General features: G+C 39.5%; 1 protein-coding gene across 2 annotated transcripts in view; it reads right to left on the bottom strand.

The window, feature by feature from the left end:
• Nucleotides 1–18,105: 18,105 nt before the first annotated feature.
• Nucleotides 18,106–22,080, bottom strand: part of SETD3 (SET domain containing 3, actin histidine methyltransferase) — a 65,588-nt gene continuing 61,613 nt past the window's right edge. The window contains exons 12-13 of one of the 2 annotated variants that reach the window (XM_032690195.1): nucleotides 21,503–21,663; nucleotides 18,106–20,911 (exon numbers count right to left, since the gene is read on the bottom strand). In XM_032690195.1, coding sequence (XP_032546086.1) covers nucleotides 20,468–20,911; nucleotides 21,503–21,663 — 605 coding nt within the window. In that variant the 3' untranslated portion in view covers nucleotides 18,106–20,467. Of the gene's footprint in view, nucleotides 20,912–21,502; nucleotides 21,686–22,080 lie in introns of both variants that reach the window. The other variant, XR_004357503.1, reaches the window with a different exon arrangement.

Consider the following 22,080-nt stretch of genomic DNA (forward strand, 5'->3'; position numbering starts at 1 on the left):
TGCGGCACAGCCCCCACCCAGGGGAAACAGTACTCACCATCGCCCTGCAAAGGCATTCTGGATCAGTGTAGCCCATGTGTGGAAGCCTGGGCACCAGAGGAAGGAGATTGCAGAAGCATTACTTCATACAGAAGTGTTGGCAAGCTGGAAACTGAGATTTTCTCTTCTGCTTTACCTGGCACGATGCTGGGACAGCACGGGGGGTTTCACCAGCAGGGCCAGAGGTCTGAGCTGGTGTTTGGGGGACCCTGCTCCCTTACCATGGTAGAAATGAGTGATGGTTTGCAAAGGCACTTGTGCAGCTCTGTGGTCTTCTCCAGGAGTTTAGGTAGGGACTAAACTCTCCCTGATTTTACGTGGGCAGAGCAGTATTTTCCCAAGTGTGCAAGTATGCCTAGCGTGAGAGTCAAATATTTCTCTGCCCTCCATCATTTTATTGCAAAAATGATTCTACCAAAAACATTCAGTCCAGGAAGTGATTTCATGAGGAGACAGTCAAAGACAAGAATCTGAACCAGGTAAAACCCCAGAGCAGTAGCACAGGATTAAGCACAGGATTTGCCCCAGCTTGATAGTGTTACTGTGCTTGTAATTAAAAGTCTTTTTTCTTCTGATTGCAAAGATAACCATCTAAGTGTTGCCAACCGTAATCCAAATCAGTCTCACATACCTAAGCCTCTGAGAAACAGATACCATTCTATTGCTGTCAACAAAGCATCATTGCTGGTGGCAATCATTCACTGCTTGAGTGTTCAGCTCTTGTTTTTTCTTTGCTGCTGCTGGACATAACATCAGACGCTGGTGGTAATGTTTTTAATTGATGCTGACATTACCAGGAGAGTTCATGACCCTCAAATATTTTATATCATGTGAGATCATTTAGAAGGGACAGAGAAAAAGGAGATTCCTCCTTCTCTGTAAAATTTACTTCTTAAAATTTCAAAATCCAATATTAGCTCCTACATCACCTTCATTGCCCAGATCCTCTCCTCTCCTCCAAAGCAGCCTATAGCCCACAGCACATTCATCTTTGTAACTACTAGTATTGACATATATTCCTATGGCTTAGAAAGAAAGAGAGAGTAAACAAAGTAAACCAGAGAGTTTCTACAATGGCAAGTAAGGAACCAGGTGGATTAAATGACTCTTTTGAGGTGCATCACACATTAAAAGGATGAGGCCATTGTCCTTCCAAAGGGACACTGTTAGGCAGTGTACCTACTACATTCAACACGGCCCATTTTTAGAAAAAAGAGACACATCACTATATATTGACTTTAGCATTTATAAGGAGAGCAAACAGGTAAACCTGTAACTTCCATAACTTCCTCACTACACAAGCAGAGTTAGGGGAGATAATCTTGGTGGAAGTCTCAACAACAACCAGGACTGGCCCATATCCCTTCTGCCCCTGTGCATGGTCTTGGCTACCTCTATCAGCTCCTGTTTCTTCTTCTTGTGCCAACCACCTCCAGGGAAACAGTTCAACCCAATTTCCTAGAATAGAGACATATATTTCTCCTTCTGCACCATGAGTAGCTGCTGCCGCCTATGGGAGTTTTCATCCTTCCTACATAGGAAAAATACAGTGAAGGGAAGAGTCTCAAATCCCATGCAGGTTTAGGAAAGAGCTTATTTCTAGTCTAGGGGAGCAGAATGTCAGCCCCACTGTCTCCGATGGCAATCCCAGCTCAAGAAAGCAGAATCTGCAGCACTACCACAGATTTCACCACCTTCAACAGCTACTGATAAGCCATTAAAAGCTACTTCAAATATATCAAACTAAAAAATAGCCCTAGATTGGCTCACAGTTTCAATACACATTAAGAATTTATGCCTGTCAGCCCAAAATTTGTAGTAAGAGATGTTTCCTAGTGACCTGGGAGTAGGGATGTAAATAGTGAATTAGCAAAATGTCCGGATGACACAGAATTTTTTAGGTTACTCAAGACTATGGGGAGCTATGACATGTTCCAGAAAGACTTGACCAGACAGCATGATGGAAGATGAAATTCAGCATAGACATGTGCAAGCTAATGCACACTGCAGGAAATAATTTAAGCTTTCATACATGCCAAGGGACTGTGAATTAGTGATGAGAGGCATTATGGTGGACAGACAATGCCTTCAGTGAAGCTGGCTGCACAAAGTACAGTCCAGGTCAGCTCATGAATGAGGGTAAATTCAGCTATCTAAAGGTGAGTGGGCTGGTACTTACATGGGAGAAATCTTCTAGGTCAGGCTGGAACATAATTTAAAGCTATCTGGGAATGAGGCAGCTCTGGAATCAATTCTCTCACTTTGCCTCAGCCAGGTCTTCTGGGGCTCACATCTTACACACTGAGAAGGTCAGGATAGTTGTCAAGCCTTGTAAAAGAGCTGGACCTCACTGAATTCTTTTTCCGTCCATGAAGTCCTTGAAAAGTGACAGATATCCTGACAAGGGCTCAAACTTGGCAATTAAATTCCCATGAGCTGGAATTAGAAAAGGTGTCCCACTTACATGAATAGATTGCATAAATTGTATTTGGAGGTAGTTTCAACAAGGCTAGTTCCCTGGGTTTTGCTGTGAATGAGCCAAATGCACATTTAACATAGGGTACTATTGAAGTATTACTAAAACTGAACCCCTCTGGAGTGGGAAACAGAAGATCCCTTTTTTATTTTTTTTTTCTTTAAAACAAGGAGCATAAAACAATGGCTGGGAGTGAAAGCCCTGTAAATTAATTTGTATTATAATTTCTGCAACGCCTTTGTATATAAATGGAAGTTACGTACATAATTTATTGATACTGGTGTATGTGAATTGGAGTCTCAAACCCCCTCAAACACACTCACTCAAGCATGATGTGTAGAGCACTAACACTCTCAGGCAGTGTGCAGATTGCAATAGTAAAAAAAAAAAAATCACTCTAATACTGAGTGTTACAATAATAAATGCAGGAATTAGAGGTTTTTACCTCTCTGTAAATAAATTATGCATATGTAGTTTTAAATTAGCCAAATTAAATGATTAAAGACACTCCATTCCTTCATAAACTTGTCTCAGGAGTAAGGAATGCAGCATACAAGCAGAGTTCTCTGATTCCTCTGAGCCTCACTGTTTCATTTGAAGCAGTCTTAGATGCACTTCCCTTTTCTCACAGCTTTGCAAGGACAGGAGGAGTTTTTTCTTTCAGCTAATTATTTTGAAATAAATGCAAGTGTTGAGATTAGAAGCACTACTTTTGTTTGCATCCCCTCATTGGGATGTTGCTGGTGCTGGAGAAAGTAGCACGTGGCTCCTCAGAAGTCAGCCTGCCCATAGCAACTAGTTCCAACATTTCTGCCTCTGCATTTAACCAAGGGAGTCAAATAGGCACAGCCCTTCATGACTAGGCTGGCACCATAAGTGGACAACATTCCTGAAATGCAGGTCCACAGAACCTTCTCTTCACAGAGTACTGTTGTCCCATTCTGGCAATGATTCTGTGATTTGCTGTGGACCGTGGCACTGCGGTACATTGGTACCATGACTCACACGTGGCTACAAACATTGTTGCCAAATTTCCTGTGGGTGGGAGTTTAGGGCATTGCTCAACAGATGCATTTCTTACTCATTCCATGAAATGGCACTGTAGCCTTGAGCCTAAACTCACCAGTTACAAGAAGAAACTGCAGAGATTTGAAGTGTTTATTTCCCAGTATTACCAGTGCTGTCCTACCACCGTATTACCAGACAGGGCTTGACTGTGCTATGTCCTAGATACCAAATTAGCTCAATTCTTCTAGGTGAAATCTGGACAGTATCTGTTACTCTCAAAGCACTTAGCTCAAGATGTCATTTTATAGGTGGAGAAGCAGGCACAGAAAAACACAACACCTTTCTCAAGGTCACAGGGTAGGTCATGGAAGAGCTGGGACGCTCGACTATCGCTGTATGTCCTGCCCCCCAGGCAGCACCACCTCCATGGTAGTTTCATTGGCTGAAAACAGAGTTCTCCAAAACACCAAGAATGGTTTGACAGACATCCCTGTCTTACATGTAAGATATTGCATGATGTTGTTTCATATCTTGTCACTGCAAGATACTGTTTCAGCTTTACTCAACACCTCCCGAGCAACTTGGTTTCTAGACAGCTTAGGCATTTACAGATGTTAAAACTGCTTAAGGTTGTATTACCAAAAGGATCTACTGAAATCTGCATATTAAAAAAAAAAAAAAAAAAAAAAACAAAAAACCCCAAACCAACAAAACAACAACAACAAAAAACCAACCAAACAAACAAAAAAAACCAACCAAAAAAAAACCAGGAATGCCCATCTAAAATAGCTTTCAACTGGATTTTATGTCTCTACATGCAAAGAGTATACAAACTTATTACTCTGTTTAAAAATGTGTATTTTAGTGGAACTCTCTCCACAAAAATCAGCTCAAATGCTGAGGGTCAAAGCAACGTGAAAGCAGAAGGAGTTTAAGTGAAGGCAGTGCAGGTATGACACAATGCACAGAGCTTGTTAGCATTTCTCCTTTAATTGCACCTGTAAGTACAGTGTGCTGTTATATGCATTCATTCACTGTATTTTGACCATGTTTCCTCTTCTTGTCATGAAACCAACCTAGGCTTAACACGTTGCATGTAAGACAGAGGTGTCTGTCGAACCATTCTTGGTGTTTTGGAGAACTCCATTTTCAACAGCAGAAGAAGCTGACTTCACAGCATATAAGCAGTGCTTTGGGAATCAAGTTCTAAGTGCAGGCAGTGGAATCAAGAAACATAACAGATTTTAAAGTGCAACTTTATGAGTTTATGAAGGGAATTATAGATAAATATGAAAAATAGTATCTTCAGGGAATCAGATTTACTAATCCAGAGGTTCCTGACCATAGTATGCAACCCATCTTTGGAATTAGGGTAGCCGTTCCAAGGTAACTAAATACTAAGGTTTTTATGATTCAGACACAAGGTAGTTACAATGGACTCAAGTCAAAACGAAAAGAGTTATTTTGAACTTTTAAAAAAAAAGTATTATTCGTTCGGTTTAAGCTTTGGAAGAGAGTAGGGAAAAATTTTAGCCTCAGAGTGCCAATAATGATTCTGCTTGATCCTGACTAAACAAGCTTCAAACTGCTTCCAAGATATTTTTTTAAATGCTATATAAATCTGTCATTGCAATCTTTGCTGAGAGTTTTTGAGTACAAATACAGCCTCATAATGAAACGGAGATTATTAGCTCATTACGTTTATAGCATGAATCAGAGGTTTTGGATATTAATGGGGCATATACACTGGAAAGAGTTGTGATCTTTCACTTAGAAATCTTCTATTCCAGAGTTTGCTGCAGAATTGGAACAGTGGAATGTAATGTTCACACAAAACAATGACTGGCCATTAGGCTATGAGCTTTTTGGAATTTGGTTCTAGTGTGATGGGTTGCCTATTTGCCATGACCTCCAGCATCAGTTCAGTACAAACAGTGACACATTTTCCTTTTCCCACTTGTTTGCAAAGGTTACTAGGATGTGTTTTCAACATCACAAGAAGCTGCTACAAGCTGACATCCATGTATACATACAAAATGTGCATTACATGGCCATGAAAACCAGGAAATACTTCACACTTTTGAATCACCTAAGTCCTTGGGTTTGTGTTTGGATTCTGTGTGAGATATGTGTGAAAGACATATGTGAAGGGCAGAGATTATGGCATCTTTGATGGCAGGTACACAGTGGGGTGGCTGAATGAAAGTGCAGGAGGAACGAGAAAAAGTCTGAACTAAAGAGGACATGAAAAGCCTGGCTCAGGATTGGAGTGGGGGGCAGGGCTGGACCTCTGCTCCACATGTGTGTGGTTTGGCAGTAACCTACTCAGATCAGACCCTTCTCTTGCACGACTCATGTCCATGGCTTTTTCTGCAGGTGAGCTTCGATAGAGCAGCCCAGAGAGCCAACCATACCCTGGGCTGTGTCAAAACCAGCATGACCAGCAGGTCCAGGGATTCTTCTCCTCGACTCTGCTCTTGTGAGACCCCACCTGAAGTGCTGCATCTGGGTCTGGTGCCTCCAGCATAAGAAGGATTTGGACCTGTTGGAGTGAGTCTAGAGGAAGGCCATGAGGATGATTAGAGGGATGGAGCCCCTCCCCAGTGAGGAAAGGCTGAGAGAATTGGGATGTTTAGCCTGGAGAAGAGAAGGCTCCAGGAAACCTTACTGAGGCCTTTCAGTACCTGAAGGGGGCCTACAAGAGAGCTGTAAAGAGACTGTTTACAAGGGATAGGACAAGGGGGGATGTCTTCAGACCGAAATATGGGATGTTTAGATTAGATATTAGGAAGAAATTCTTTACTGTGAAGGTGGTGAGGCACTGGAACAAGTTGCCCAGAGAAGTTGTGGGTGTCCCATCCCTGAAAGTGCTCAAGGCCACGTTGGGTGGGACTCTGAGCAACCTAGTCTAGTGGAAGGTGTTCCTGCCTACTGCAAGAGGGTTGGAACAAGATGATATTTCAGGTCCCTTCCAACCCAAACCATTCTGTGATTCTATGGTTGTGAAGGCTTGCAGAGACCCTGGTAAGAAACCATACAGCTCCATTTGCAAACATCTCTGGCCTGACACTTGCCTGACTGAGCGAAGGCATTTCTTTCAGACCATTTCTAGGAGATGCTTGCCTCAAGAATTGCCTAGAGCAGATGATCCATGTTCTTCCTTACTGAATGGCTGTATAAACTAGCTCCTGAGCATGAACACATTTAACGAGAGCCACAAATACCTATTCTGTACAGTTCTTATCCACAGTAAAAAGTGAAAGTACCTGGAGAGACAAGTTTTGATTCAACCCACTATTGGGAAAACTGAATTTGGAGCTGAACTTCATAAACTTTGCAAGCAGTTCTGTAATGTTATTTTTCTAAAATTATGACTAAATGTGAAAAGTGTGGAGTTTAGCAATCTCTGATCCAAAAAATGTACTGGAGAACATGTCCCTATTTTTATCCATGTAAGTAAAAATATTCCAGAAGACATTAAACTTGACTGTAGAATTTCTGTCAGAACATGGCATGCAGCACACAAACCTAGGGAGATCAAAAAACCACCAACACTGGACTTATAAAAATAAGGAAATTCATCTTAAAAAATTAACTGAAGAAGATGTAACAATTTCAGGCACAATAAATTAAGATAATCATGGAGCTTTTGCATTCTGGTCCAACATACTTGTTAAAAGGGACAGTGAAACCTGAGAACTTTTTAGTGCACCTGAATTCAAATCCAGATGCCTAGAAACCAAAATACAGGCTCCACCTGTGAATTGTGGAAACTGTATCATCAGTAGTAGTGATGGAAACGATGAGTATGGAATTCATGAGACTGTCAAAGTAATATTAAGACAAAAAGGACTATTGATATTTGATCAGGCAAAATGGCAATTAAAAACATAAATACCACCATAAACAGCCTTGGTGTTATGAGCAACAGCATATATATCAGTTGAGGAATCTTTGGAAAGTACTGAAAAATTAGAGGAACACAGAGGGGACACCCTAAAATGACTCTCAGGCTGGAGGAAACTTTCAGCAAGAGTCCTCCTGTGCCTGTCTCATCAAAAGAAGAAGCCTGGGAGGTAAACTTGACTATTCAATACAAGTATATTCACAGAGGGAAATTTCCAGGGACTAAAGAGAGAGCTTTTGCATCCAGCAAAACAAAGCAGTACAAAATCTACCATTAGGACCTGAAGCAATAGGAAAATTTTGTTTTTGAAAGTGAGAGTCATCAAATATTGAAACAAGCTGCCAAGAATAGCAACAGAATCACTATCTTTTCCTTTCATTGTATCAGCATTTGTCTTGGACAAATGCACATTATGGATGTGTATCAGATAAATGAATTCAGCTGAGGGGGTCAGGGTCAGTGATCTAGTGGACCCTTCCAGCCCCAAGGTATAAATCTAGAGCTGGTGTGGTTACTCCTAGTGCATTCTGGAAAGGATATAATAGCACCTGCTCAGGCTTCAGGGCTTTCATTAATCTTTTTAAAGGATCAGGATAAGGATCTTCAAGAAAACAGCTTCCCAGCTGGTTCCTGAGCTACTTGTTGTACATTTCTATTAAGCAGTAGTAGTGTAGACCCTGCCTCCTTGTCATTTTCATGGTCTTTTTGGCTACCAGACATGCCCATAGTTAATAGCAACTTACTGGTTACTGGAGAAGACTCCTCACTCCTACAATATCATCCAAGATTCACAGCTTGTTTCAATAGGTGTTCCCCTGCAGCCCAGGGTTAGCTAATAAATACCTCGATTACAGCATTCATGAAAGATGATTTACATTTTTTCATTAAAAATGTCACTGGAAGTCCAGTCTTCCCTTGCAAAAAAATTTGAAGCCACTGACAACATCATATATGGCTGATATTAATTAAAGTAGAGGATGACAGTACTTGGAAAATGACCTTTAACGAGTGCTTGTTCTTTAGTTAGACTAGGTCATTACTAAAGATTACTGAGCACTTTCAATAAAGCTGGAATCTCTGACTCATCTTCAGCTCTAAATTTGAACTATGAAAAGTAATGGAGACTCTTCATCTACCCCTGCTACTAGCCTGCCCCACCACAACAGACTGCTAGTAAGCCCTGTGTATCATTTGCTCCAAGCAGCAGAAGAAAGGAGGTGGTAAGCTCCTTTTCTTTGCTGCACAGAATCAGGCTTGGGAAGATTGAAGACAACCATCCCCGACACATTTCCTTTTATCATCAACACACAGGTTGTGGAAAAGGGAAGAAAAGCAAGCTTGCAGTCTGTGTTGTCACAGGTAGCAGCCATGTCCAAACACAGAGGCAGAGTTACTTTAAGGAGCTGCACTGCTGCACCTTATCCATGGTAGTACCTTCCCTGCACCATGGCTTCACTCCAGGGCAGTGAGACTGCAGTTGGCTGTGCTCTGAGCTCCCCGATGCCATGGTTCATCCCAGTTTCTTCTGGGGAAAGAAGAAACCTTAAAACACTGCAGTTTCAGTGTGCACTGCTGGAAGAAATTAATTTAGAGAGACTCTTTGTGCTTGCACTTCAGTCACACCAGATGTCCTGGAGCTGAGGGCAAAGCTGCAAGCATGGCAAACACCATGCAGAAGAAAGGACAGTGGGGGGGCAGTCACTGTTCCAGTACCTCTGGACAAGATGGGGTGAGCAAAACAAAAATCTCCCAACCAATTCTCTCTGTTTAGGGAGCAGGGCTTCCCACCATGCTTGACAGCCAGTGAGTGGGCTCCGCCAAATCCTGCAACTGTGCGAGCCATTAAATTAAGGTTCTGGGCATAAACTGTGCTGAGAAATTATGCTGCAGTTTAAGAGAGTCAGAACAGAAGGCTTGCTTAGGAAGCAGTTTGAAATTATTGAGAGCAGCACTTCACATTTCCACAGCAGAAGCCTTTATAGGCTGGAAGTCTCAAACCTTGATCACTTCCAATTGAACCACTTATAAAAAATGTGCACTGCTGGAATATTTTAAATGACTGTGTGCAGTGTGTACCGACTGAACATTAGGGGCTTCAATTAAATAACAGTTCAGAACATAATGAACTGAAAAATTTCACACTCTCTAAAGTGAGATAAGTATGAAGAAGAGAGAATTAAGAAGTAGTGCTCTGAAAGTGGCACCAGCCACTGCCTGACAAGATTCAGGCAGAAACATAACAGAACAGTTTGTGAATTAGTGTGTTATGCTTGGTTCTGGGGTTTTTTTCCAGACTCCTCAGAGAGTACAGGAAATGGTCAAGTCCTTTTATGAAAAGAGGGTGATAGTACTTGTGCTGAAATTGGGGATAAAACTACCCTGTGAGCTTGGCTCAGTCATGTCTGAAGTTAGGCACTTCTGGAAGCAGAGTCAGTCAGCTGTCCCATGCTGTGGGCTGAGTGGATAATCTGGAGTTCAAATCCAAGGTTCTGGCTTGAGATTTAGCTAATACCAACTCCTTCTGCAGTTCTTGCATTTACTAATGAAATAATCTTCTCCTATGACCCACCTGAACCAGACAGATACAGTACAACATCTGAAACTGCTTACAGGGGTGGAGAATGACACAGCAAAGACTGTACCCAATGCCCATTTTCTCTAAATGTCAGTGAAAAGAGAAAAAGGAAGAGCAAAGGTAGAGATCCTGCACCACTGAATGAGGCCCTTGCTCCAGAATACTGCAGCATGCTTTACCAAAGGAAAAACTGACACTCAGAGTGCCAACATACTGACTTCAAACTAGGGCTGTTCTCCCTTTGTTCCATGGTTGGCTTGTTAGCTTTGGAGGTAAATCCCTTTACAGACTTCCATGATCTCTAGAGCACACTTATTTGGTTTGAAATGGAACAAAATGAGAGATCTCATTCCAGTAAGTGCCGTATTTATCCTATTACGAGAGAGGGCATGGGTGTCTTTAGAGATCTCGCAAATATGAAAGATGTTCAAAAAAACCAACAAACTAAAAACCAGAAAAATTGACACACTTCAGATTTTTAGGGTTATTAAGTTTAACATTTCTATGTTTGAGGTTTTAACAGACTCATTGCTATCGTTCTGTATGTATTATCTCATATCAGCCTCACAAACATCTTGGTTGCACCTGCTCTATGTGTGTCCTCCTCCTTCATAGCTGGTGAGGTCCTATAGCCAAGTGCCAGCTAACCAAAGCAGCTGTACTTTTTAGGAGCCCATGAAGGCTGAAGATGATGGACAGCCATATCAACCTCTACCAAGGTTGGTATATCACTTACATGCTGCATTCGACTTGATATTAGACTAAAAAAATTCCGATAGCTTAAAAGCATGTGGATCTTATTTAGTGGCTATTTCAAGTCAGAGAGAGTTAACTCAGTTTGCCAGCAAGTGTTCATGGGGATATTAATAATCAGATGGGAGTCAGGAGCAAGAGCCTGCATTTATTCCAGTTTACCTGACATAAACCCAGCATATGAAAAAACTGATCAGATTACAAAAACCATTTGTAAGCATATGCAGTAAGCTTAATGATTTAGGAGTTCTATAAAAATTGTAAGTGTGCTCTGATCTTCAAAAAAAGCTTGTCAAATACAATAAAATAGGAGGGAAACTTATGCACACTTCCTCAAGCTCCATATTGCCAAACTGATGAGCCTGTTATCAAAGACTCGGTCTAACTGGTCTTTTGAGGAATGTAGGAAATCCAGCCCAGACCACTGAACTTCCATTCTGTCATGCATAGAAAAAGCATCAAAAGCAATGCAAAAACCTTGCTCCTCAGACAACTATGTAATTACCTGCCCAGGGGCTAAGTTTCTACCTTCCCCCCTCAATCTAAATCTGCTTGTAATCTTAGGGTCGAGGACTAATTGTCATCTTAACTTTGCCTATTTCCTTTAAGAGAAATTTGAAGCATTAAGAACAATGCTTTGCCTTTTCAGATGCCTCCTGAGTGGTGGGTTTCTTGTTTTGTTTTTGTCAGTGTTCAACTATGTTTTATTGGGTCAGTTTGAGGTTCTCTGCCTTTCAGACTGCCTCTTGTCCTCCAATGTAAAGGAGGATGAATGGTACTGTGGCTGGACCAAAAATCAACCTTCCAATTCAGATCCAAGTTTGTTCTTCACTTTGCAGCAAAATTCATTCTTGATCACTTGTACCAGAGGACAAAAAGCTATTAAGATATTGATCGCTTTGAGTCTTTGACTTCAACATTTCAAAGAAATGGGTTGAAGTCACAGAATCATACTACCTTACATTCTCAAAAGGTAATTTCAAATCCAAATCAGAGGTTTTAAACACAAGTTGCTTTTGTGAACGAGGCATGCTTCTGACTTTCATGGCTGACCACGAACTGTGATTAGGGCTGTCTCCACATGGATTTTCTGTAAGCTAACAACATATAATCTTATGAAGCAGGTCTGTCCTTAGAGCAGAGCACTACCAGACTGGTGATTTTAATGGGACTCAGCAATATCTGAGCTTTCCATAATTTTGCCAGATTTGATGACCAACAAATTCTTCAGTTGACACTTAAGTTGACACTTAAGTAACTTGAAAAATGTTTAAGCAACATGTAGGGAAATGCAGAGATCATGTCGCTGCCCAGGTTTTGTTTTTTTAACAAATCAGAGCCTTGAAACATCAAAATAGGATGTCTTGATACATCAAATGTTTTCAGTTTTCTACACAAGGAAGATATGCTAAATCTCACCCTTTCCTACAGATTTGTGCAATTTAGACTAACACATCCCTGAGAGAACATTTTTGTCAATAAATCAACAGTTATGCCTTTCCTTAAACACCTTTTGTTACTTTTTATATCTGTATCACAACTACTCGTTAGCTCAAAGAACCTCTTTAGAGATTCTCTCATATAGAAAATCCACCTTGACTTTGTTTTTTGTATTTGACTCTTTATATCTTCTTGGAAATGGGATGTTCCTCAGTGTTTTCTAAGTTATTTGCAGTTGCCATCACTGACCAAACCCAGGGAAGATGCCAGATCAGAACAGGTACAATTACACCTGTGAATGCCAGTCTGTCCTTGGGGGAGGCTTAGCACAGCCCTGCTGTTATAGCAATACTTTCTTCCCTCAATCCATGACTAGGGAGAAAAAACCTGCAATGCTTAAATATCTTCTATTCCTAAAGAGGAACCGCTTATTTTAGTAACCATTTGTTCTAAACATGTAGCAGGCACATCTCTTTTCCTCTTTCTAGAAACAACCTTGTAGTTTGTTCATAAAACTATTATTTCACATGAACCTGAAAATGAAACCATCTCTTGTGACCAGCACCACAGATGCAGGCTCTGCCACCTTATTGTAGCCCTTTCTTCATGTCAGAAAACATAATAATGCTTCTTCATCTCAGAAAAGTACTGCAAAAATTCAGCTTTGTGAGAGCTGCAAGGCATTTAGAAACCATCGGGAGAAAACGTGCCATGAAAGTGAATGTCTTCACTGCGGGATGCAAATATATGTTAAGCAATAAAATTCTAGTTCCTAAATAGGCTTGTCTTGCTTTGATATTCAAGGATATGAAAAAAAGACATACATACTTCTCATTTAATCCTGCCAAGATATAAAACTTGCCTATTTTTATACAGTTGCCCAATATGGATGACAAAAATAGCTTTCTTAATAAAGAGAAAGAAGAGGAAAAGACTAGCTAATTTCTTCTGATGCAAAGGCATGAGGTCCACCTCAAGCCTGCACATAATTTTTAGGTTGAAGTTCTTACCTGTTGAACCTCATACCACTGAGAAAAAATGCTGCTGCTTCTTGAAACTCAGCTTATTGTTCTGTCAGAGAATATTACTACTCCCAAAAGTAAAATCCAAAGAAAAGATTGATATACTTTTCTGAGAGTAAGCTTGATAACTATCATTGTGCTGTGTATTTGCTTCTTGCAGCAGATGACATTTGATCACTTGAAATTATTACTTAGTTTTAGCTGAAAATATTTTGAATCAAGTGACTCTAAATCATCTGTCCCACAAGTATTGCTACTAACTAGTGAGCATTTAGACAGTATTAGCACAGGTTAACAACTCCTCTCAAAGGGAGAAAGAGCAGAGAGTACCTCAAGTGAGATTGTGCATGTGTAAAAACCTCTGGGGACAACGCAAGAGTTTTGAAAGCAACAGCTAGACCTCTCCTGTGAAAAATAAGCCACAACAGTGCCAAACTGTGTTGCATTTTAAACTCAAAAACCACTTCTTTTTTTTCCAGGGGGAAATAATTTCATCTAATCTTGAGTGATGATATTCAAATATAAATGCTGTGCAATTACATTGGTGCACATGTTAATAGTGCTGGACAGTTCGTACCCCTGTACTTGATGTGAGCCTATTCAGCAGCACAGGACAGAATTAGTGACAATTATATAGCCATTTTTAAGGTTTGGGTAGTAGTATTTGCACTACTTAATGAAAAAATTATACAGGAAACACTATTGTTTTCAATCCACAGCTTCTTATTATTTGAAAGGCTTGTATGTCATTCCTGCACTGAAGTGTTCAGCACCAGCCTATACACTGCTGCAGTAATACTACAGAAGGATTCACTGTTTTAGTCAATACCTAAAAACTTAAAAAATGTATGTAAAAAATAGGTTTCCAAATATCACTCAGCACTGACATAATACTAAAGATGCAGTGATTTTATTAACACAGCAAATGACTAGTTCTGATTCATCTGCAAACACTTCTTCAGTGGATGATACAATTTAAAATTAATAAGTATGCTTTTTGATAGATACTTTTCAGAGGTTTCAAAAACGTCAATGTAATTTTTAAGCAATAGCTTAAGAGACAAAACATGCCAATGTATCCTTTAGGAATTGATGCCACTGCTTTTAACTCATCTTGTGGCTTATTGAAATCTAGGTATCATTAAAGAATGCAGTATAACTAGGCTTTGGTCATCTGAAAACATCATCACTGTTTCCTTACTTTGCTTTTTTATGCCTTTCAGCTGTGGTTAGATGCTGTGTTAGAGCCATAGGAAAAATCACACGTGAAAAAAATTAAAGGGACAAATTATGGATTTGCATAATTAGAAGCTAAGATAGAGTAAGTTAACAGGGACATAGGTGGAAATGATTTTAAACAGCTTACTGTGATGTATACTTTTCTATTTCATTTACCTGTAGTCTGTTTTACGCTATTCCTTTTATTTCAAATCCATAGCAGTTCTGGTCCTTTTGTTACTAACCATTCAACAGTATCTTGACAGCAGAACTACATCTTCGTTCTCATTTAATAACTATTTATCATTCTGTATCTGCCCATTTTCAAGAAGGAATAAAGTTAAGTGTTCCAGAAATTGGAAAAAATTGAAACTTGACCTTTATTAAGTGGGTTAATTGTCACAATCTCAGCATGTACGAAATTAATGACCAAAAAGTGGAACTTCAGAGTTTCAGAAGACTAGGTTAATGTCCAAAAAAGTCTAAACTCTGACCTTCTTGACATATGCCAAAAGAAACAGCCACCCTAATAAATTACTACCTGTGTGCAATTATAATAAACCATTCCTAGCATCCAATCACTTGAATTAATTGCTGCAAGGCAGTGGGACTTTCTTACACATATTCAAGGCAATCTAAAAACTCCTTTGCAGTTCATAGGAGGCTATTTGTGCATGCCTGTTTCAGCATGGAGAGTCAATTTTAAGGCACATTATTCATACCTTTGGACCACAAATCTGTATACAACCCCACTTACTAGCGCTGAAATTAGGAGCCTTACTAACAGCACTGAAAGCGGTGAACCAGCACAGAATAAAGCAAAGGGAATGGAATTTCCCTTAACCCATATCATAAGGCAATTGCTGGGTACAGGACACCTACACAGTTTCCAAATTTCAGCCTTATAGAGGAGAAACAGACAACTTTTGTGAATATGACAGCAAACTGCAGCATATTTAAATCAAACAGCATTTTCAAAAAGAAAGCTAAAAGAAATAAATGGATCCAAGTCAGCAGCACAATGTGAAATCTACTGACTTTCAGAGCACCACGTCAAACACTGATGAATGGGCCAAGAGGACAACCCACACTTTCCAATGGATAGCAACTGCACCAAGGGAGTGGGCAGCCAGCCCAACACAAAGCAAGAGGCTCCCTGGTCAGTAACATCTGTAAGTGAAACAAGGAACCAAGATGGAATTAAGCTACTCTTGGTCTTTTCTCATGTCTGGGTTGCTACAGGGAAATGTGCTTTCTGGCCCTGTTGATTCTATTCAAAGGGCATATGACCTGTGTGTTCATGGCTGTCAAGTTGGCCAATTTTTTAAGAACAGTAATATTAAATAATACACAAGTGTTTTAAGTTCAACTATCTAATTCTTCTGGTATTTGAATCTGTGCTTAAATAATGGTGATTCAGGTGGGAAATCAACATTACTCACATAGGCAAGATTCTATTCCCTATCCTCATGCACATTTTAAACACCTTTCTGAAGAAGCAAAGTCAAGTCTCAAAGGGCTACAGAGATCTGTTTCATTCCAATTCATGTTAAGGTGCTCAAAGGCACAGGATGTGACTGTCAGCATCATCTACTTTGCCATGTCTGAACTGGATTTAATTGGAAAATGATTGTCTGGTTTCTCCATGCTGGAAAGACAGAAGACTCAGGTTCAAAAGCCTCTTCTGTGCTTGATCAACTTTATATAATAAAACTGTCCTATACCCAAAAATATCATGTGAATGAAGGTCTCTAAGTCTAGGCACGTTGTTTCAGGTCAGTGCCCTGAATACAATGCTATCTTCTATTTTCACACTGCTCTCTGTGGTTTTGTCCAATCCTTCCATGTTGGATTAGCAAAGCCTTTCCTTACCCCCTAGTGTTGAGCAGTTGTCCCACAACGGCAGAGGAAAAGTTAATGGACAACAATGACTCCAACCCAGATTCCCTTTGGTTGCCCCAGCACTGCACTGAGAGCAAGGCAGCAGCCACTTACATCTGCTCTTTGCTGCCAGGTCAGCACCACACAACAGTTTGCAATCTGTATGTTTTCACCAGTTCCTAGGGGAAGTGAAGCCCTTGTCTAATTGTGAAATCAAAATCTCACAGTAATTACAGAACTAACTGGAGATGCTTTTATTCTAGAACACTCACTGAAATAATTCCTAAAGTTCATATTCTTCAGAACAGCAACCTCTGCCTCCCAGGCAAGCTAGTTGCTGTTCACTTGTCCAGCATAAGATCTTCCACTTCAGAAAGGACATCTCCTTGCTTTCCTCCCCTATCTAGCTTAATCTTCCATGATTAAAAATGACACCAGGTCCAGAAACCAGGACCATTTGTGGCTTTTTTTTTTCTTAATTGTGGATTAAGATTTATTTTTTTTATTTTAGCTGAAAAATCCTCCACATGGTTTCCAAACTTGTGGCATTTGTTAGGAAATAGATGTAGAAACTGAGAAAAGCTAAGAAAGCTCTTCTAACCATGAGTCACCAGTTTAATGTGCTGTACTTTGCACAGCACGCAATGCATACAAAGAAGAAAACATGATAGAAACTATTAAATATAGATGGTAATTATGTGAAAATCATGTGGTCATATCTGACTTCAATAAGGATCAGTTAAAAATCTTCTAGAGAAAAAGGGATGGGTATTGCTTCATCAGATAAATTCAGCAGAGTATGTTTTTTTCTGAAAACTCCTGTCTGGCACAGAGCACAAGAAATAGCTAGACTGACTTTCAGTCCATAAAATCAGAAAAGAGCAGTGGATTTTGGGAGCAGTTTTCTTGTGTCTGACTGAAAATATTTCAAATAATGTTTCATAATTACTTTGCATGTCTTTCTATAAAATAAGAGTGGATGGAAGGGACAGCAGCAGATATTAAATCCTGTTTCTAAACATGTGAAATAGAGAAGTCTGTGTAACTTAAATCTTCCAGAGTACCACTGAATCATGGAGGTTTCATGACTCCATGATGATCATTCCTCTCTAAAGGCAAATTAGCCTCAAGAAGGCAGTCGCTGTTGAGTTGCACAGATTTTCTGCTCATACCATCTTTTAATGATGTTCAAAGGAAAGAATACTTATTCTAGCCAAGAACATAAACCATCTCACCTCCACAGTCAGAAGGCTCTCATTTCTCCCTCACTGATGACAGCACTTAAGCTAAGGTTGCATTTACAATTTACAAACATTTTTCAGAGTGGAGGTTGTTGCTCAATTTTGTATATTTGACTTTATCAACAGAGGGATATGGACACCATCTCACATACAGAGCCAAACTAGTTATAGGTTGTTAGGGAAACGATTTATCAGTAGGTAGGTTCATGTAAAATTCAAAAGGTTTTTTTTTCCCCTGTTTTGCTTTTGGAGAACAGTCCGAGAAATCCAAGTGATGTCTTTCTTACAGGAATACTTTAGATAGCTAAACAGAAGCAAGATTTGGCATTTAGCCTGGGATTAGTGTGAACAGCCTCTTAACCAAACAGTATGAAGAAAGTTAACTTTAAAATGCTTTGAAAGGTCTGTTTTCATGACAGATGGTAATAAGGGCTCATCAGTGCCAATTTTTTTTTGTTTCCACCTCAGTTTTCAAAAGCTTAAGTTTTAGGTTAGTGCTTCTGAGGAACCATCACGTGCATAGAGGAAAAATGCAAATTACAAAATTAGATTACGCACTATTTTTATTGTGTGTAACATATTTTTCTAAGTAACACTAACAAATGAAAAGTAAGAATTTGACCATGCACTCAATAGAACACTTTCCCTTTCTGTTTACTAGAATATTTTTCTTCCCCCCCACCCCCCCAGCTATTTCTCCTTTAATCTTTATCTGTATACCTGAACAGGTATTCCTCTTCCCACAGACCCCAAAAGATACAGCAGTCAGTAGCAGGTAGAGGTTTTGGTTGTATAATACACTCACTAGTGAAGACATGGTAGAACTATATTTTATTCAAGAAAACCCACACATTCTGTCCTGTGGTGACCACAGACTTTGCTAAGCCATAGATATTAGCAAATACTGGAACAAAATACAGTGTATCAGATTGAATCAAAGCATTTAAATTCTGAATTACAGTTATAATTTTCAGGGAAGGCTAGTTTCAGAATTGCATCATAATATCTAGTACAATGTTGTGCAATGTAAGTGGCAGAAACAGAAATGGAATATTGGTCCTAATAAAAACCAAAATGTAATGACTTCTGTATGACATTTAAATTGTCAAGACAACAATTCATAACATTCTACCAAAGGCAGCATATAGTTACAAAAATACTGGTCCAGCATCTTGTTAGTGATGAAGCAATATCCAAGGTGCAATGGCAACGTGCCATTCTTAGTGAAATATTTTTTTTAAAAAACTATTTTTTCTATTTTCCCCGCACTGATACTAGCTGAACACCAGAACTGCTATGACAACCTGAAAGTCACTACTTAAACGTGTATTGCACCAAAGATTGATGCAAAAGCACATTTTCCAAGTTGCAGTATAAGAGAAGCAAAATGTAATAAAACCATGAATATGCCAAAAGAGATTCTACTGCAACCGATCTTGGATGAGCAGTTCGCAACCTCTGTTGAGCTTTGAACAACTGTCCAAGCTTTCCATTCTATCCATTATCGTGAACTTAAGGACACAAAGGCAAAAGACAAAGTCCTTAATATTGAGAACAGAATTAAATCACTTTATACTCCTCTAAATTCACCAACAAAATAAAAATATTCCACACCCTCCTCTCCTCCCAATACCCAGGTAATTTCAAAGTCAAGCCTTGGAATTACCCTTGTTCTGATATTGCACAGTGCTAGGGTTGTATTGTTTCCACCGAGAAGTTAAAACATATAGTATGAGGGTGACCAAAACTGCTGGTGACAGTAGACCTGCTTAACCTGTGGAGGTATCCCAAGAAATGTGCATCAGATGAAGACACAATATAAATGGCAAAGCTCGAGGCATACTTGGCTGAGTCTGGACTTGGGCCAAAATTACATCAGCCTGCTTGCCATTTCCTTTGAGAAAGCAGTATCAATTAATATCTTAACCAAAAGACAAAGCTGAGTAAGATCAGGTAACCATGTCACATTCAGTGTTACATCCTACACCACAGAAATGAAGGAGTAGCAGACAGGAATATTAATAATATTTTCCTTTTAATAATGGTTTAGTCAAAAGTGTAGCTTTGAAAATCTCTAGCTAGTTGTGAAAATCTGAAGAAGCTGGGAAGCGACCTCACTTTGATGAGTACAGTTTAAAGCTGTGGCTTGGCCTATCTGTTTTCAAAATCTCCAGAAGCTCTGCCAACCTTGTAAATAAAAAGTACTGCCTGGAAATAAAAAGTAGTCAGCCTTTAAAAGTTGGTGAATGTTGTACTGTCGCAGCCTAACTCTGAATGAAGAAGATGAGATACTTTTATACAGTAAACAGAAGAGAAAGTAAACTGAAATCTTCAGAGATCACTGAAAGTGTATACAATTTGGATTCTCATCAACATTTAAAACTACCAATCATAAGGTTGCCACCTTACCTTTTTCTGGACTGGCACACCTGATTTTAAACAGGTTTTCCTCCAGTCTCCCAAGTTTCTGATCCTCTCATCCAGTTTTCTGCTGTAATGCTCTCCCACCTTCATGCTGAATACCGAGTCAGTCCTGCCTTCTGCTTTTCTTGGCAAGAGGCAGTGCAAGCTTTTAATTTCGGTAGTCAGAGTGACAGAACAACAAACGCACAGCAGATAGAAGAGCTTAATTCTTCCCCAGGAAGAAAATACATTTGGTTCAACAAAGGGCTGCAAAATCTTCCAAAGGCACCTCTTTCCCCAGTTTTTGCCTGAAAGCAAGATGGCAATCTTAATTGAAAAGGGATGCTAAATCTTTTAAATAACTTAAAATTCAAATTTTATATAAAGCAGCAAAACCATTTTTCTCTGCAGAAAGAGAAATGTTAACAAAGAAACACACCAACATAAATGCACTGTTCATAAACTTCAGCTAGTTTAATTTCACAAGAAAGTAAAATTTTAGGACTATTCTTTAACCTCATCATTACTTTCTGAAGAAGATTCTTTGGCAGCTTCAGTCCCTCTGTTGCTTTTCTCTTTATTTATATTTTCACTTTCAGATTTGGTCCCATTAAATAGAGAGTTTTCACCGTTTACAAACCCATTCTCTGTGACTTCAGCATCAATGGCTTCATCAATCTTTAAGTCCCCTTGCTCTTCCACATCTTCTAGGTTTCTCAGGACAATAGGGAGTCTAGAGTCTGCCACAGTGTTCTCCAACAAGGCAATATTGCTCTCTTCATATTTAGGAAGCGGGGCTCCCTCTGCCATTTGTTTGGTATAATACTCTCGGCTGGCAGCTGCACTCTTCACTGCTTTCTCCAAGATCTCCTTTTCACCCAAGCGCAATTTGATAGCCATGACCGCATGTGGAGTAAGGTCATGAGTCTCCAAGAAGGACTTATCACCCTGTTCGGAAAAAAAAAAGCAGGTTTGTTAGTAACAACCAACACAATAAAACAATCCTTCCCCTTTCCTCTCTTTCTGTTAACAGAGACACCAGGATTTCCAGGCTGAGACAAATGGACATGAGGGGTCTGCAAGGAGTCCCAGTGAAATTTGTCATGAATTCGTAAAGAGGCCCAAAATTTCTCTCCATAAATCAGTCTGCATAACAAGAGAAGTCAGGTGACTTCACAAATATATGCAACATGTAGGTTCACTTATACACTTGCAATAGTAGTGCATTTCTTTGCAGACTGTAGAATGCAACTCCAGACAACAAGTTGAAACTGATTCCCCATCTTACTTGCAGAGAAAAAAGCAGGTAGTCTCTATTTGGAGAATCAAAGAAAAAATACATTAACAAAATTACATTAACAAAACTTTCTTTTTTGCAATCTTATTTGATTTTCCTTAGATAATGCAAAACTGTTTCTACACTTAAAAAGTACAGAATGAATTATGTACTAACATTCAGATTGAAGTTTGCAAAGACAAGATGAAGAACAGAACACAGAACAGTTCAGACACTTAAATTACACATAATGACGATTTTACCTCCACAGTTGTTTTATAGGTTTTCAAAAGAAGGGATGCTCTGGCTTCTAGGAATGTCCAAAGTTTAACTTCATTGTCCCAGCTAACAGGAAACTCAGAGTTGCCCAGAGTGAAGATTTTGTCAATGGCATGCTCACCTATCAAGTGTTCCTTCAGCTCTTCTACAATAAGTACAAAACCAATCTGTTAAAAAACAATCTGCTTTGAGCAGCTAACAAAAAATAATCCTCTCCTCAAATAAGAATTATCAGATATGCTGGCTATTTCTAGGGTTTGGCTCAAAGAGACAACTGAAAGTCTTGAGGTCAGCAGAAAATCGGCATTCTGCTCCACTTGGAAATAAAGATACTTTATAAATCACAGCCTCTCATACACAGCAGAAGCCTGTGACAGTGAGATGGAATGTTCTGTAAAATACTTGATAAACAAAAGGGACTAAATATTTAAAGAGTTCAGTGAACTTTTTGATAATAAAAGGAACAGGCCAAAGAGCATGTAAAAAGCAGTGGAATTAATTTTCCTATTGTTTTGGTAATCTTCTTCAGTAGCAGAAACTTCCTACAGGTGGTCAGAAAAGA

This window comes from Chiroxiphia lanceolata, chromosome 6, assembly GCF_009829145.1.
Source record: "Chiroxiphia lanceolata isolate bChiLan1 chromosome 6, bChiLan1.pri, whole genome shotgun sequence".
Lineage (NCBI taxonomy): Eukaryota > Metazoa > Chordata > Aves > Passeriformes > Pipridae > Chiroxiphia > Chiroxiphia lanceolata.